At 44.4% G+C, this 17,791-nt stretch overlaps 1 protein-coding gene across 1 annotated transcript; it reads left to right on the forward strand.

Annotated features, from left to right (window-relative positions):
- Positions 1–511: 511 nt before the first annotated feature.
- Positions 512–17,764, forward strand: SEC23B (Sec23 homolog B, coat complex II component). Its single transcript, XM_027694940.1, has 20 exons — positions 512–547; positions 2,488–2,723; positions 3,728–3,785; positions 4,413–4,499; positions 4,700–4,936; positions 5,307–5,392; positions 6,199–6,343; positions 7,329–7,487; positions 8,309–8,424; positions 9,617–9,740; positions 10,077–10,157; positions 10,472–10,561; positions 11,087–11,193; positions 11,376–11,529; positions 12,897–12,974; positions 13,272–13,433; positions 13,810–13,896; positions 15,341–15,496; positions 16,319–16,384; positions 17,329–17,764. Exons 2-20 carry the CDS (start codon positions 2,503–2,505, stop codon positions 17,416–17,418), a joined length of 2,304 nt encoding a protein of 767 aa, XP_027550741.1. The 5' UTR covers positions 512–547; positions 2,488–2,502; the 3' UTR covers positions 17,419–17,764.
- Positions 17,765–17,791: the final 27 nt, after the last annotated feature.

Raw genomic sequence — 17,791 nt, forward strand, 5'->3', positions numbered from 1 at the left:
GGCACAGCAGCTCCTGCCTGAGAGAGGAGCTGGGACCTGAGGCAAAGGTGAGGCTGCCTGGGGCTTGCAGTTTATTTCTTTAAAAAGTCTGTGTGTTATTAGTGGAGTGTTACTGATAACCTCTTCCCAGGAGGTTCTGTGTTCCCTGCTGAACATGACAGAACCCTCCCAAGCTGCCGAGCACCCTGAGAGCAGAGCTGCTTCCTTCATCCTGCGCCAAAGCGGGAGCGCCGCAGCATCTCCTACATTTAGCAGAGACACTCCATCTGTCGTCATTCCCATCCGGCACCTGCCGCCCTTAACCCAGATGGCCTCCTCGACGCCGCCGCCTCGCCATGTTTGGTACGGGCAGGTCGCTCCGCCTCCTTCCTTGCGGCAGCGCAGGGTGCCCTTAGTCAAGATGTCGGCGGAGCCTCAGCGGGGGAGGGCGGGGTGTGCTGCCCCCGCCATCTTGGCTGCGGGCAGCGCGTACTGCTGAGGTGGCCTTGCCGGGCGGGCGGGGCCTGTCGGGAGGGAGAGGCGGGAGCGGCGGGAGCGGCGCGGGCAGGTGGGAGCGGCGGGGCCTGCGGAGGTTCCGGTGGGGACTGGGGGAAGGATCGTGTTCCCCGTGAGGGGAGGCAGGGTGGGTGGGTCACTGAGGTCCCCTGAGGGGGTAGGGGGTGGGAGTGGTCAGGGGCGTCTCCTGTGAGGGGGTTGGGGGGGGTCGGTGGTGTCTCTCACAGGAGGGTCTGGGGGAGCAGTGGTGTCCCCTGCCGCAGTGCTTGCACGGGGGTCAGCAGTTTCCCACAGAGCAGCACGGGGGCTCAGCGGTGTTCCCCGTAACTTTGTCCCTTATAGCCATGCCAAGCGCAGCAGCCGGGTGATCCGTGGGGGTTCCCTGTAGCAGCAGGGAACTTTTCGGAAGCAGCAGCATTGTCTGTAGCTTTGCTGGAAGGAGCGGGGGTCAGCATTATGCCCTAAGCAGACCACGGGGAGACTGGAATTCTGCCACCACTCTTCTGCTAAGGCTTTGGAAGGGTCCGTCATCTCCTGAGTAGGGGATTTGGGACCTTCCCACTGGTGGGATGGGCCCTGGAGGTCACTGCAGCGCTGCCTTGCGCTGGCGGGGAGGCCGGCAGATGGGCAGGCACACAGCCTTCACTGGAGGGGGGAACACCTCCCCTCCTGCTGTCCTGACCCCAAAGTAGGACCACAGCCCATGCCAAACCCAGTATGGCAACCCGGGCTCGGCCTGGGGTGGGGTAGAGGTGCTGGGCTTCAGATGGAGGAACATGGAATAAATTTGTCCTGTGGCTGTGCTGCATACCTGAGGTGTCAGGTATTTGTCTTGCTGTTCTGATGTCTGGGATCTTTTACAGGGAGACTCAGCTCTGACTTTTACCCCAACAGACCTTTTTGTGATGGGGATATGTTGTGAACCCTTTTGTTTGTCTGTCCAGAGTGGAAATATAGGGCAGTTCTCCGTGAGCTTGATTTACATCCTCAATAGCAAAGGATAAAGAAAATGTCAGTGAGTTTGGAGTTCTGCAGGCAAACTTCTCTGAGTGGAGGTGATGCTTCTCATTTCTCATGCATGTGGCTCTTGTGAATATCCCACCTGCAGTGAGGACCAGGAGTAAGGTAGTGCTGGAGCATCTGCAGCTGTAGGTGAACCTCTGAGTTTCCTTGTCTGGAGCAGGTTGTGGAGCTGCTGCTCTAGGCTCTGTGAGATGCTGCTAGTGTGGTGTGGTGTCTGTGCACTGGATTTGACAAGAAAGTTTTTTGTAGGCTTGTCCTTCCCTTTCTCAGAGACATCAAAGGCAATGATGGCCTGGAGGTTCTTGTTCATGTCCTACTCTGAAGCATTTAGTAAGGCAATACAGACAGTGGCTCCTCTGTTGTGTTGGGGATATCTCTCCCGGAACAGGATGTTTTCTTAAGCCTGCTGGACTCTCAGTTCCTTCATTACTGGGAGTGGGACAATGGTGCCATGGCCAGCAGGTGTCTAAAAATCACAGAAGATCTTTTTTGGCAGTTTGTCATGTGCTCCTTTCCATTTGTAAGCAGGTCAGACTGGCAGCCAGGTGACATATGTGAGGAATGTTTTGGTCTTAGACTTGGCCTCTCTTTCTCCCCTCAGCCTTTCAGCTGAAGACTTCAGGATGTGTTGCAAATCTGACCTGTTTTCCGTTTCCTGAGGCTGTTTGGGTATTGAGATGTTGAATGTGGATCATAAGAAGAAAACCCCCTTGCTTTCTGGCTTTGAGTTTCAGATTTCCTTGTTTCTTTGTTGGATTTGCATTGGCTGTAATGTTGATGAGAGAACTGGACAGAAGAGATTAACGTAGTCACATGGTTCATTTGATAATGGGATTAATTCACTATAATGTATTGGCTTTGTCCTGCAGTGCCCTGTGCCTACCTGTAGCCAATCTGCTGACCTCCTTTGCAGGCCTGTTGTCCAAATAGGTGACTGTTGCCTGAATGTGTGTTCTTATGTCCTTTCAGAGCTTCTGCAGTGCCATGGCGACCTACCTGGAGTTCATCCAGCAAAATGAGGAGCGTGACGGAGTGCGTTTCAGCTGGAACGTGTGGCCCTCCAGCAGGCTGGAGGCCACAAGGATGGTTGTCCCACTGGCTTGTCTCCTGACCCCACTGAAGGAGCGTCTTGACCTGCCGCCTGTGCAGTATGAACCGGTGCTTTGCAGCAGGCCAACTTGCAAAGCAGTGCTTAACCCACTCTGGTATGAATTTCTTGGCTGGGGATGTTAAGAGAGGCTGAATAGTACCTAACTTTTATCTGAACATTTCTTCTTCCTTATTCCTCTTTTTCTCTGCCCAGTGCCTGGAGGCTCTTTCATTTAGATGTGGTGGGCTTGTTAAAATCCACACATGCCTAAGGAGATACATTAGGATGTCTGTTATTAGAGCTGGCAGAACCAGAGGAGACAGGAGGAGGCTGTTAAGGCAGAGATGAAATGACTGATCCTCCTACCATTGCAGAGAATTTTGTGGTGGATGTTGAAACTCAAAATAAACAAAGATGCCAATTTTATTGATACCGTCCTCTGGACTGTGATGTTCACTTGTTTTCCTGCTTCCACATCCTGCTGCTTGTAGGTCAGTTTCAGTATGAGCATCAGGAAGTAATTTTAGAGGAATAAGCTCGGTCCCAAAATCACGTGATGATCATGCATACTCTGAGCGTAGCATTGGGCTGAGAAAAAGCAGGAAAAGCTAGTAAGAGAAAGTAAAATGAGACCAAATCCAGGAACTAAGAATATGGCTAGGCATACCACACCAGCAGGATGTTGTAACAGGCTGAGGAGAATAAACTCTTTAGGCCAGGGAACAGCCTCTTTGTTCTATGTTTGCACAGGATCTAGGTGAATGCCTCCTGCTGCTCTGAGACTGTAGAACTTTGTGCTACAGCTGTACAAACAGTAAGACAACTGAGATAAGCCTAAGTGTAGTGAAAGAAGGATTAGACCCAAGTCTTTGTCTACTGGAGCCTTTGCTCCCGAGAGCTGTCAGTGGTCCATCATGCTGACAAGCCTGGCAGGGCTGAATAAGCTAATGAACTTTCTGGCAATAGAACAAGAGTCTGAATCCTTAGAACATTTGTTATTCAAGCTGGAGTGTCTGATACTGTTTCTTCCTCAGTGCTGTGAACCAGCATAGATAATTGTGAAGCTGTGCTGTAAAATTGTTTCTGAAGTCATACTAATGCCTCACCTTTCCCTTGCAGCCAAGTTGACTATCGGGCCAAGCTTTGGGCTTGTAACTTCTGTTTTCAGAGAAATCAGGTAAGTTGGAAAAAGCATCAGTCCTTTCATCTTTTCAGTGAACAATTTATTGATAGCCTTCTCTGACAAAGGACATTAAGCTTAAATTACCCTTCTCTAGATTCCATGCCTTGGCCTTTTTCTCTGCTGAACCCAGGCCAGAGCACAGTCTGCTTTACCTGACATCTTGGCTATTTTCAGTCCAGTTTTGCCAGTGATTTTGCTGGCTTGCAGGACATAGAAAGGAGATAAAAATGCTATTTTGTCCCATGTGTTTCCCATGTGTTTTTTGCACTTGATATTTACTGTTCTTGCAAAGTATGAAATTCATTAGATTTGAGTAGACTTTTGGCATCAGAAACTATCCCATGGCTACAAGACTTTCAACTAATGCATAGTTGCTGCTGTAGTCCTATACTGTATTTACCCTGGATTGAGCAGCTGTCCATCCTGCTGGCCACTTGTTGTCTGTGCTTAGGAAAGCAGCAGTGTGGGTCTCTTGTCATGAATTAATTAGCTTGGTGCAGTGGCAGTAAATAAAGAGTTCAATAACCACATTGTGAGCAGGGCAGGCTCTGTACTGAAGAGGAGAGCCCTACATTTCTGTCCTGCAACTTCCTTGTCCTAATTTTTTGTTCTCTTTTTCAGTTCCCCCCAGCATATGCAGGCATATCTGAAGTCAATCAACCAGCAGAGCTTATGCCTCAGTTTTCAACAATTGAATATATAGTGCAGGTAAATGAATCATAGGCAAGTTTGAAGCCCCCAGAATTGTCTGTGACAGATTGTATATGTGTTAATTCGCTTTAGATAATGCAAATAAATAACGTCTGCAAGGTGCTTATGACAGGCCTAATGTTATGCCTTGGCTGAAGGCATTATAAAGTATCACCTGGTGTATCCATGCCCCTAAAATTCATCTCTTTCCACATTAGCGAGGTCCGCAGACACCATTGATCTTCCTGTATGTTGTTGACACGTGCTTGGAAGAGGAGGATTTGCAGGCGCTGAAGGAGTCCCTCCAGATGTCCCTGAGCCTGCTGCCTGCCAGTGCTCTGGTGGGGCTGATCACTTTTGGCAGGATGGTCCAGGTTCATGAGCTGAGCTGTGAAGGGATTTCCAAGAGCTACGTGTTTCGGGGCACAAAGGACCTGACAGCTAAGCAAATACAGGTATGCTCTGCTATCTTGTAGGCCACTGGCTTGTTCCTGTTAGCTTTGTTGACACCACTGCTAGTCTTTCAAGCACAGGGCTCTTGGGTAGAAAGGAGGGCTCAGTGCTCTTAACTGTTAGCCTGCTGCCCTCCCAGTTTTTACCTTTGTAAATCCCTTGGAAGCTTGTCCAAGACTGAGTTGGTGTATCTCACGTAACGGACCCATTGATCCATTCCTAATGGCAGTGCAAAGATGAATAATTTCACAGATTTAAATATATTTATTGCTACAGTATTGCAGGCCTCAGGGTATGTTAAATAGTAATATAAGTAATATGTTTAGTGTTTGGATAGTACATCTCCTCTGCCTCCTCTTTACTATTCTCTAGGATATGCTTGGGCTTTCAAGGCCAGCTGTCTCTATGCAACAGGGAAGACCTCTTCAAACTCCAGAGCAACCTGCTATTTCCAGCAGGTAAGCCTCACCAGCACAGCAGATGAGCAGGGCAGATGTTTTTTCTGCCCCCTTAGGGGCATGCTTCTAAACCTGGTTTTCCCAAGAGAAGTTTTTGTAAGAAAGAAGATTTAAATGGCATTGTCTTGTCACAGTTATTTCTCTACATTAAGTGATATGTATGTATGGGATAACTAGAGCTGCTGGATGGGATTACTAGAGCTGCAGGCAGTGTATTAGACTTCTGCAGTATCTTAGTTTTGCAGTTGCAAGAACACGATTGCCTTTCAGGCTAGATTTATACTTTTAAAACATAGAGTGGCTGTCTTTGGAAAGCACATTGCTTAGGGGTCACCTGGAGCAAGGACCTGTCTTTGATTGACCGGCGAATGGGGGCCCTGGACTATGGATAACAATCCTATATATCATGTCCTACCTCCTGATCCAGCCAATCCAAGACATGATCATCAGTGACCCCTGAACAGTAAAGCTCTATTTGCCTCTGTTGAATGCAGTTTTCTCTTTTGCAGCTCCTCTTTTTCAGTGGCAGCTCTCGTGTTTCAGCAAACTAAATCACTTGAATTTTTTTCCTATTCTTTGTGTGACTTTGCCTTCATGTCAGTGTCTGATGTCTTGTTTTGATCAAATTTTTTATTTTGCACAGGCTTGTTATCTTGGAAAGTTTGGATGTAAGAAGGCAACGTGCCACATGTCTTTTTGCTTCTGATTGCTGTTTCAATGCAATTTATGTGTGCCAGGAACAAAGGGAGACTTTTTTCCTTCTCTGAACTTAGAAGTAGGACAACATTTCATTTGAATTTTTGCAGGTTTCTACAGCCAGTACATAAGATTGACATGAATTTAACAGATCTGCTTGGAGAACTGCAAAGGGACCCGTGGCCAGTGCCCCAGGGAAAGAGACCTTTACGTTCCACTGGAGTAGCTCTTTCCATCGCAGTTGGCTTATTGGAGGTACTTGTAATGCTGCTGTTTGAGATGAGCAGGTCAAAGTAAGCACATGGCAAAGTTTGCTGAGATGTGTGCAGGTATCAGTCCATGTGGGTTACGTTGGGCTGCAGAGGTGCAATTTATCTGTACTGACATTTGATGTATATAAGCACCAGCTGATGTAGAGTGGGCTGGAGGTTTCATGTAAATGGTAAAATTCATAGGTGTTCAAAGGTCTCTGATTCTCCTGTGTATTGCCACACAGCAGGTAATGCTATGCACTGGATTTATCTGAGGGTCATCTAAGATAGAAGTGAAGAGAACAGAAACTGCCTGCTTCCTGTTTTGAAAATAGGAAGCTTAACATAGTTGGGGTTTAAACTTCATCAGAGTGCTGTGATTGTTATCGCTACTTATCAAGGTGGCCTTTAGCAGGGACAGGTGCCTATGACATTGCAGAAACACAGGCAGACACTTGTCTCGAGAAAGCATTGTTGCCATTTGTCTTGGGTTAAAGACAATGTATGCCAGGGAGGCAGGACCTCCGATGGAATAGAGACCCCTCCCTCCTAAACTTATTGTAAATTTGAAAATACAAGACTTTTTGAGCAACGTGTAGAAACGAAATAACACTTTTTGCTAATAACGGAGAACAATACAGACCAAAACAGACAAAACAGCAAAACGCAGTAACCACAGGGGTACAGAGAGAGAATGGTCTGCCTCTCCACCCCTCCCCTCAAGAAACTGGAGACCACTCGCCTGCGTGGTTTCCCCCCTCCCCCTGGCAAACAAAAGGAATGTGGGGAAGGATGGCAGAGAGCTCTTCCCACTGCTGCCTGGCCAGACCGTGGTGCCATTGTCAGTGAGCACCCTTGTGTGGTGGCATGGTGAAAATCACGAAAGAGGCTTCAAACCTATAACACCATTTAATTTAATAAGTTTCCTTTTTTCTTCCCTCCCTCCCTCTCTCCCTTCCTTCTGATATAAGTCTTTATTTTTATTTTAGGGCACATTTCCAAACACAGGGGCCAGAATAATGCTGTTTACAGGCGGGCCACCGACACAAGGACCAGGCATGGTGGTAGGGGATGAACTGAAAACGCCCATCCGTTCTTGGCATGACATAGAGAAGGATAATGCAAGGTTCATGAAGAAGGCCACCAAAGTAGGTGCTAGTGCCTGGCGGGTGTGTTTAAAAGCTAAAACTGAATATTGCGTTGGAACACTACATGGGGGAGAAAGGACAGTACACAAAGTTATATACGTTGCTATGTTGACAGCTGCCCAATGTCCTTCCCCAGGAAATATATTCCATTCTATTAATGTAGGAACGGTATGTCCAGATATTTGCATGGTTGTCCTTGAAACACCCAGTCTTCTGTGTGCAATAAATTGTGGGAATGGTCAAGGGAAGGGTAAAAGACTTTCTCCTAGTTATTTCTCCAGCATGGTCTTGTATCTTAGAGAAAAAAGTATTTCAGTGTTATTTCTTAGCTGATGTTAGGTGGAGAGTTTGTTCATCGACATCATTGTAACTCCTGGGAAGGAAAAAACCTGTCTTCCTAGAATTGGTCATTTCCAGAAAGCTTCCTTTGTCTTCTTGATGTGTAAAACAATTGTTAAAATAGTAAAAATGTCCCACATGAAATGTCTTTGTCAGCTTAGAGAAAGCAATATGACATCTATTCTCTTAACTATCACCTGGAAATCTTTGGGTTTCCACTAAGTCATCACAGGCAAAGATCCCATGCGATTCATGCACTCTCTGTATTTGAGACATGCAACTCAATCTCATCCAAGTGCATCCCTCATCCTAGATGGGAGAAGCGTGCTGCAGGAGGGCAGTAAGAGCAAACAGCTGTTTAGTTACCACAGCACTGGTAATTGCCCCATTTGTACCTTGTGTTTCACGTGTGTGCCTCAGCTGGAGAGCAGCAGAAACACTGCCCATTGCAGCATCCTGAGCACTGTGTATGTGTTCCCCAGCACTACGAGACTCTGGCTAATCGCACTGCAGCCAACGGGCATTGCATCGACATCTATGCCTGTGCCCTGGACCAGACTGGGCTGCTGGAGATGAAGTGCTGTGCAAACCTCACCGGGTATGTTCATAGCAGGACAGCGCAAAGTTGACACCTGCTTTTTTTTTTTTTTGGAGGGGAAGAATGGTTCAAAAAGCAGTTAATATTGCTGCCAGGGCAAAAAGGTGAGATTGTTATTCTGTTCTACATTGTGTTTGAATTTGCCAGGAATTAAACGGCCAAACCTTACCTGATTTCAGTCCACATTTCTGGAGTCTCAAAGCAGCATGTGAGTTAGCACTGCTGTTATAAAACTCTATGTCCTGCTTTGAGAAAAGTATTCTAAAGCATGGTGCAATATGTCTTTTGCAAATGCCTTATGTCTCCTTTGGAGCCAGCAAGTATCCCTTTCAGAATTTATGGAATAGAGATGTCATGCTTTGTGGTTGTGCATGACTGAAGTGCCATCACACAACTGTCAGGCTTGGTGGGCAGAAGCTTTTCTTGTATGGAATAGATTTTCTCTGCTTAACAGCTCACTTGTGCTTTCTCCAGGGATTCTTGCCTTCCCTAGATCCAGTTTTAAGTGATATCTCTAAGGAATAAATGTCTGTGTTCCATGTTGCTGAAAATGGTCTCTGTGGGGAGGCTGTGTGCCAAACCAGGCCTTTTGGAGACTCGGCATGTCTTACTGGCCGTTTAAAATACTCTGTGTCTAGGGAGTCAGAGGATGGTTAGAGGAAATGCAAGGTGTTTGTAAATAATCACTCAGTGCTCAGTAAGCAGCAGAGACATCGTTAGACCCTTTGGTTGCATTACAAAGCTGCATCTGATCAGGGCTGGGTTTGCCCTGGCACTTAGGGGAAGCCCAGCACAGACCCACGCAACCGTCCAAGTGCTGCAGCAGTGCAGGCATCCCTCGTGCAGTGTGGGGGGTTCCAGCCCTGCTCAGGGAAAGCAGGCTGAACAAAGAGCCTTCTTGAGCTGAGACATTTCTAACACGTGGAACATGAACATTTTGAAGGCAGCTAAAGGGATGGTAAGAAATATAGCTGAGAAAGCAAGCTGGCAAAGGTGGAGCACTACTAACCTGTCTGGCTTTGTAGGAGTCCATGCATCTGCATTCCCTGGTGTGAATTCTGCCTATGCAAAGGCATGCTCTAAAACAGTTACTGAATGTGTTTGCATGTGTTGGACTTGCAGGGATGTATCCTTTGTACTTTCTAGTTCCCGGTTGCTTCAGTTCCCTTGTGTATTGTTTTTTCCTTCCCAGAGGACACATGGTGATGGGAGATTCCTTCAACACTTCTCTCTTCAAACAGACCTTCCAGCGGGTATTTAACAAAGGGTACAACGGGGAGTTTCGGATGGCTTTTGGTGCAAATTTGGATGTGAAGGTGAGAGATCAGTTTGATTGGATGACATAATGGGGGTATAATACAAGTGCTGTTCAATCAAAAGTCAGTTGAAGTCTCCAGGGTGTATAAAAGTGTACATGTTTGAGGTTGGATGTCGTCTTGGCTTCTCTGGGAGAAGTACCACACTGGAGTGGAAGGAATTTTTATTTGGAAGCTTAGTAAGTTTGTGGTGGGTTTTTTTGTTGTTGCTGTTGTTTTGTGGGTTTGGTTTTTTTATCATCTCACCAAAGCTGAGCAACTGGGTTAGACTGTGTACTCTATTTGATTGACCTGATTAAAAAAAAATCCACGACTTTTTTTTTTACCTTGTTCTAGACCTCTAGAGAGCTGAAAATTGCAGGAGCTATTGGACCTTGCATATCACTGAATGCTAAAGGCCCGTGTGTCTCTGAAAATGTAAGTTTCTGACATGGAAAAATCTTTAATAACCAAGTAAATAAACAGTGCAAAGTTTCTGTCCAACCCTACAGCTCAGCTAGAATATCTAAGTTTTCAGGAAGAACAACTTGGAAACATTCCTACGAAGTGATAGTCTTTCCTAGACTAAATTCTTGCCCCATAAGTCTTTAACTGTATGGCCTTCAGTAACTTCATTCACACTCAAAAGATAATGAATCTAGAAGGCCTGCCATTACTTCTGTCTCGGATCAGAATTTGACATTTCCTGTTACTAGAGGCAAAATTGCTGCTTTCTTTTTGATTCTGTGCAGGAGCTTGGAATTGGAGGAACATCTCAATGGAAAATCTGTAGTCTGGATCCTAGTACAACTCTGGCCATTTACTTTGAAGTGGTAAATCAGGTGAGTCTTGGCTTCTCTTTTTTTTCGATCATCTTTTTTACACATCAAACTACTTGTTACAGGGCTAGAAAGTGCAGTGACATTCCCTGTGTTGCAGGTGGATGGTTGCAAAGCAATCAAGTGTTTTGTAATAAAGAAATAGTCTCAGAAATTGTTTTCATATGTATAAATTGTCTATTATTTTTGTTCTGTACAAAACCTGCATTCTTTCTTTGTTTTTTTCTATAGTATTTATTTAACAAAGAAGAAATTGTCTTTTTGCCGGTAGGTGCAGTGGAGAATAAAAGTACAAATATGTTTAAAATTTTTAGAGAATCAGTCCTTCAAGTTGTCATAACTCGATGGCTCAGAAGTAAATGTTGGCTGGGGAAGTTTCTGAGCATGTGGCAGCTTGGAAGGTTACCCCAAAGGAATTTTATTCCATGTGTGTTCTCTTTGTTTTCTGTTTTGCGTGGGCTTGTTACAGTTGGAAAGAGTTATGGAAAAGCCATGATGTTCTGAAAGCTGCCCTTGTTTCATTTGCAGCACAACGCACCATTACCTCAGGGAAGCAGAGGGGCAGTGCAGTTTGTCACTCAGTATCAACACTCCAGTACGGAAAAGCGCATTCGTGTCACCACCGTAGCCAGAAAGTGAGTATCCTGTGCCAGTTCTCTGGCAGAGTGGCAGAAATTTAAGCTGCAGGCTGCTGGAATTTTTCTAGCTTTTTGTTGCATGCAGTGGCCGCAGAGTAGTCGGCACAAGGAGGATGAATCTGGTTTGGGTTTTGCCGAAGGTGGATGCATGGAGCACTAACCCTTTACTAACCCTGTAGCTGGGCAGATGCACAGAGTCAGCTCCAGCATATAGAAGCTGCGTTCGACCAGGAAGCAGCTGCCGTGCTGATGGCACGACTGGGAGTGTACAGAGCTGAATCTGAGGAGGGACCTGATGTTCTGCGGTGGCTGGACAGACAGCTGATCAGGCTGGTAAGAAAATCAGACTGCGGTTGGGTGCATTCTTGATTTAGTAAAAATGCTCTCTGGAAGTGATAACAGCAGTCTTTTTTCAGATTGACTCGCTTCATTTGTACTGTGATTGTACTTGTAGTATGTGATAGCTCAGAATTCAGTTGTGATCAGCAAATTTTTGATGGGGTAGGTAAACATCCCATCATGCTGAAAGAGTTAAACCTGAGATTGAATGAGTGATAATGAAACACAATAATGCAGGTGGGAAGGTCTCTGATTTGACCCTCCTACTTAATGGAGGGCCAGCTTTGAAGTTAGAGCAGGTTGCTCCAGGTCTTATTCAGCTGAGTTTTGAAGATCTCCAAAGATGGGGTTTCTCTTGCTCCTCTTAACAGCCTGTTCCAATGTCTGATCACAGTCACTAGGATCCTTTTTTTCTCTCCCCCGCCTCTGTTTCCCAGTCAGAATTTCCATTTGCCCAGTTACCAGTCACGTGGCTGTAGACAGCGATTGGACTCCTTGATCCCACTCTTCACCAGGCTGAACAAACCCATCTTCCTCAGCCTCACTTTCTGCCTGAGATGCTCCAACACCTGACTAGCTTGGTGGCTTCTGCTAAACCCACTCCAATATATCCATATCTGTCTTACACTGGAGAGCCCAAAACTAGACACAGCACTGAGATGTGGGCTAAGTTCAGAGCAGTAATCTGAATTAACTCTTCAACCTCTTGCTGTCTCTTGCTTTGAATTTTACAAGCGCAGATTGTCTAAATCAGTGTTGGCCTTGTCCAAACACCCATATGGAGTTGGTACTAACACAGTATGGCACATCATACACTGAAAAACAGAGATTTGAACACAGACAGGCACACTGCATGCTGAAAAGACTGTGGAGTCATTTATAGTTAAATTGCTAAAACCATTGATGCTGCTTATTTTCAGTGAAGCAGTTGGTGAAATGCCAGTCTGCTGCTGTTGTAGCAGGAAGTAGTTGCCACAGAACTGTTCCATAGTGTACAAAGTAGTTTAAGTATAATGTAGTAGCCCCGATTTAATGGGTAGTGCTTTAGAACACTATATGAAGAAGCACTATGGAGATCTTCAAAGCACTATTTCTTTCAGTCTTGGATAATTTCAAATCTAGGGGTTTTATATATATATATATAAAAATAGATTGAATCATCATTCTTATTCAGTAAGACAGAGTAACCACTGACTTAAAGAATGTGAATGTTGTAATTGTTCTTATCAGGTTCATGCCTTGGTTGTTTAAAAACAACCAAAAGAACACCCTTCTGGAAAAAAAAAGGTGTTAATTTTAAAAAAAAGGAAAAAATAGAAAAAAGAGATAGATAACCAAAGTATCCATTTTGCTTCCAACAGTGTCAGAAATTTGGACAATACAACAAAGATGATCCCAACTCCTTCAGATTGTCAGAATCATTTTCTTTGTATCCTCAGGTAAGGATGTCACTTCCCACAGCCGTGGGAAAAGTGTGCAAGGGTGAGTGTGAGTGATACTAAAACATCTTGGGCTATTTATCAGATTCAAGAGGGGAGGAACAGGTGCTTTTTTAATTTAGTGGACTGGTCCTGTAGTTCAGTGCTGCAAGTGACTGATAGGGGAAGAATTCTGAGTAGTTAATAAGGGGTAGACTTTATTCCAAAGAATTTGCTGTTCAGAAAGATTGGATTTGGGTCCAGAAGTTTTGGCAACTTTGGCTGACATTTCTCTTCTCACTCATCTTTCTGGTGCAGTTCATGTTCCATCTACGACGCTCCCCATTCCTGCAGGTCTTCAATAACAGTCCCGATGAATCTTCATATTACCGTCACCACTTTGCTAGGCAAGATCTGACCCAGTCTCTCATTATGATCCAGCCCATCCTTTATGCTTATTCTTTCCATGGGCCTCCTGAGGTGAGTCTGTGTTTTACAGGAAGAGGTGAATCAACCCAAAATAACGAGTATTCAGTCAGAGTAACACTATTTCAGCAAAAAGGCCCCTATATTTCTTTTTTAGTTGTTAAAGCCGAGATACTTTTGTTCAAGATCATATCACATTACACTTAGATGGCCATGGATGCTCTCTGGCATCCTGCACTTCATACAGGTGCTGATAACCTGCTACTCCATTCTGTGATGCTGCAGGAGGCTGGCCACACTGTGCTGGGCATTCACATGGACCGAGCAGTGCCTGTATGGGCAGGGTTCTACAAGCTGTTTGGCCAACCGTGAAGGTTAATATACTTCTGAGGGCTTAGGGGTGCCTGACTTTGTTCTTTATTTTCTCCAGCCAGTGCTTTTGGATAGCAGCAGTATTCTTCCTGACAGAATCCTCCTGATGGATACTTTCTTCCAGATAGTTATCTACCTTGGTGAGGTACAGTGAACTACGTTCTCTTTTTCTGTGTGCACTCCCTCCCTCCTGCCATGAATGTGGACAGCATTGCTGTTAGTATAAAATAAGCTTCTTGCAAAGCCCACATGAGCTTAATGACATGGTATACATGCTGCCTGTTTGAATAGGATTTCTCCACTGTCAGAGTTAAAATAATACTGGAATTGCTAAGGATGTGTTCTGCACTGAGTAGCAGCTGTTATGTTAGCTTGGTAATGAAGGTGGTCCCTTATCATGCCTGGAAGGGGCTAGAGAAACTTGAAACTAAGCAGGACAGAGAGTTACAGTTCGATTTTCAGGTACGTGACAGACTTGATTGCAGGGTTTTGACACTTAAATACTGCTTCTCTTAAAGAAATCAGGCAGTTTTACAGTTTTTGCTTTTAAATACTGAATGTTTTTGGAAGCTGCTCCTATTTCTTCCATCACGACTGAGGTAAATGCTTATACACTGGCTCTTTCTAAACATACAGACTTACTCCTTGGCTTTGATCTACTTTGGTCTGCCTGTGTACTATGCAGACCTGTAGATCTGTATTTCAGTCCTGTCAGGTTTTGGAAGGGGAGCAGTGCTCTACCATAGTTGAAGAACAGAAATGTGTCACATTCTAGAGTGAGGGATGAAGAGGAAGGCTGCTTTCCACTTTCTCTGGAAAACTCCCTGTTCTTTGATGCCTTTTTTCCCCCCTCATATCCTTCCTATCCATATTCCCTCATATGATTCCTATTAGTGAAAACTTTTTGGGAGGTATTTTAACCCTTCCCTTTGTCTTTGAACTAAGCTAGTTCGCTGTTATTTGATGACTGTTATTAGAACGCTTGAAGTTTGGCATGATAGTTTTTGACAGCCCCACTATTAGCTCCTGATTTCACTCTATATAGGATTTGTTCCCTTTGAGAAGTGAGAGGGATACCCGATTGACACGAGCAGGAGTTGAACACTTGAATCAACAATGACAATAAATCTGGAGTGACCTTAAACAGTTTCTACCTACTGTTGCAGAACAAGACACTCAGCAACTGGGTAATATTTAGACAGAGGAAGAGCTAAGTGTGTGACCTGTATATGTGTAGAACAATTGCTACATATATATGGTACATACAAGAGGTACCTTAAAAATACTGTAAGGTCAAGTCAGATTCTTCATGTTTCTATGATGGCACAGGCTGAAACATAAAGGCTTGAAGATCACTTTCAACTAATTGCTTTTGCACTGCACAAATTGCAACCAGCTTTTGTGTTGAGTGCCTGCGCTTAAATTCAGGGACAGAAATTAATGTTTTTGCCAGAGCAGCGAAAGTGTGCATTTACCTTGTAAGCAGAAGTATGTGTAACGTTCTGCTGCTTTAAGATGTGCAGGTTAAAAAGGAGAGGCTTGCAGACATCTCTGCTCTTGTTTTCATTTCATCCCTGTATCATCAATAGACTATTGCACAGTGGCAGAAAGCTGGATACCAAGACATGCCTGAATATGAAAACTTCAAGCACCTACTGCAAGCCCCACTGGATGACGGCCAGGAAATCCTGCAGACCAGATTCCCAATGCCACGTTACATCCACACTGAACATGGGGGCAGTCAGGTAGGAAAGTTTATGGAGGAACTCCTCCTATTGTTGCCTAGAGCAAACAGCTGTCTTTCTGCTTTTCTGGAAGGATGGTTCTGTAAGTTAAATATAGTGGTAATTTAGCTCTTCAAAGTACAGAGCTTGCATATTTTCTCATGAGCTTTTACTACAACTCTGTCTTTTAATAAGCAAGTCACTTGCTGGATATACTTTTGAAATATGAGGTTGGGAAAAAAATGGAAAAGATGACTTGAATACATTTTTATTCCCAAAGAAGTGGGAAAGAAATGATTCGGTTATGTGTCTGTAATTAGCCTGCAGTAATGCTGAATGATGGATCATCTGCTCCTTTATTCTCTAACACTGAATGAGGATGTGAAATAGTTCCTATTGTTGTTGTTCTTGAAATTGCAGTTATGCTGTGCTTGCCTGTGCCTGGCTTGTTTGTAGCAGTGAAGAGGCAGGAACTGATGGTCCAAGACAAAGATTTGGTATTGATTTTTGATGTGACTCTGTTACACTGGTCCTCCACTGACCCCTTTTCTGAAGAGCAGATGGGGCATGCAAGGGACAGAGCTGGTGACGTGCCCATGTTACATGGAACCAGAGCTGCCCTGCCAGGCGAGCATGGCTTGTAGCAGAGCACTCAGTGCCCCTTGGACACAGGTTGTCTGTGGAGCCGGGCTGTTTCTGGACTTGAAACCCGCTTAAGTTACATTAGTACCTTGTTTGCAAAAGCAGAGGAACATCTCTAGTCATGGATCTCAGGTGGTATGAAGCTTGAGGGAGCTCACAGGTCTGTCATTTTGCAAAACTACTTCTCTTTTGTCCTAATAGGCCCGGTTCCTCTTGTCTAAAGTGAACCCATCTCAGACCCACAATAACCTCTATGCGTGGGGACAGGTAAGCAATGAAAGAGCTGCTCATGTTTGAGAATGCTGTAAAATGTACATGTACATATTTGTTTGTGCAGCAGGCATTTGTTTTCACCATGTGGCCACAAACAGTGAGCAGGTTACGTTTGTCCTCAGTTTCTTACCATGGTTGTTGATAAGATAAACAGTACTGGTGGGGACCACTAGATGATGAGAATAACAGTTTTCAAGCCTGGATGACTGAATTCATGTTACTATTCTTGTACTGAATCCCCACAAATTTTCCACAAAACCCAGTTGATTTTGAGATTTTTCCTCAAGGCATCCAAGGAATGCCTGTCCAAACAGAGGTGATGTATCAACAGCTCAGGACCTGAGTAGCTTGATGGCAGGAAAGGAGTGGTTTCCACAAGGAGTAGTTTTTCCCTTTGATTTTTCCCTTGCCATATCTCAGCTGCATGGGGGGCACAGACAAAATAGGAGAATTTTCTATGTTGGCTGCTATTGAAGGAAGCAGCTGATTTTACGTAGCCTATGTTCTTAGAGATTTCAGGTGACCTGATGTAGAAATTTATCTTGACCCTTCCCTACAAATATGATTTAAATAAATCACAATGTATTTAGTATTCTGGAAAAAGTAACTAGCATATGGATACATATAGATCTAAGAATTCTATCTGAGAATACTAGACTTTTATATCCTTTTTGTTTACCTTGTTTGTGTAGCGCTTTGGGCAGCAAAATTCCCATTTCTTTAGGTAGAAGAGACTTTTCTGCAGTAATTCAGATTGTACTGGAGGATAGTGTTAGTGCTGTTGCCAAAAAGTAGCACCTTTTCATTAGAGATGCTAAGGATCTCTAATGATCCTGTCTTTTGCAGGAGAAAAAGGTGCTTAATTTAGCTGGCAATGCAGTCCCCTGCATTAACAACAGTATTTTAGGCTCATTATTTCTTTTTTTTTTTCCCCCCAGGAATCAGGAGCTCCAATCTTGACAGATGATGTGAGTCTTCAGGTATTCATGGACCACTTAAAAAAGCTGGCAGTTTCAAGTGCATCTTGATGGATCAAACTGAGGAGCAAGAAGAGACATGGATCATGTTGATGACAGAAATGGAGCAGTTTAGTTACATTTCCTTTTCTCTCTTTTAAACTAGGGGTTTTAAGTATTACATGAAATAAACATTCCGGGGGAGTTTTTACTGCTCTTTTCTAACTTATTTGTATTCCCTTTTGTCTATATTCTGCTTACTCTACATTTTTCACACACTGTAATTAGAGCTGAAGGATGTTTTAGTCAACAGAGATTTTGACAGTCTTTGGCTTAATTTTAATGTCGCGTGTTCTTAAAGAGTGGCTTTTGGCAACCAGCGGACTGTATTAATGAAAAATAAAATCAGGTACGAGAACCACTCCTTAGGGCTGTCCCCGACTTC

Source organism: Neopelma chrysocephalum, unplaced genomic scaffold (assembly GCF_003984885.1).
Source record: "Neopelma chrysocephalum unplaced genomic scaffold, ASM398488v2 Primary Assembly neopelma1_99, whole genome shotgun sequence".
NCBI classification, from domain to species: Eukaryota; Metazoa; Chordata; class Aves; order Passeriformes; family Pipridae; genus Neopelma; species Neopelma chrysocephalum.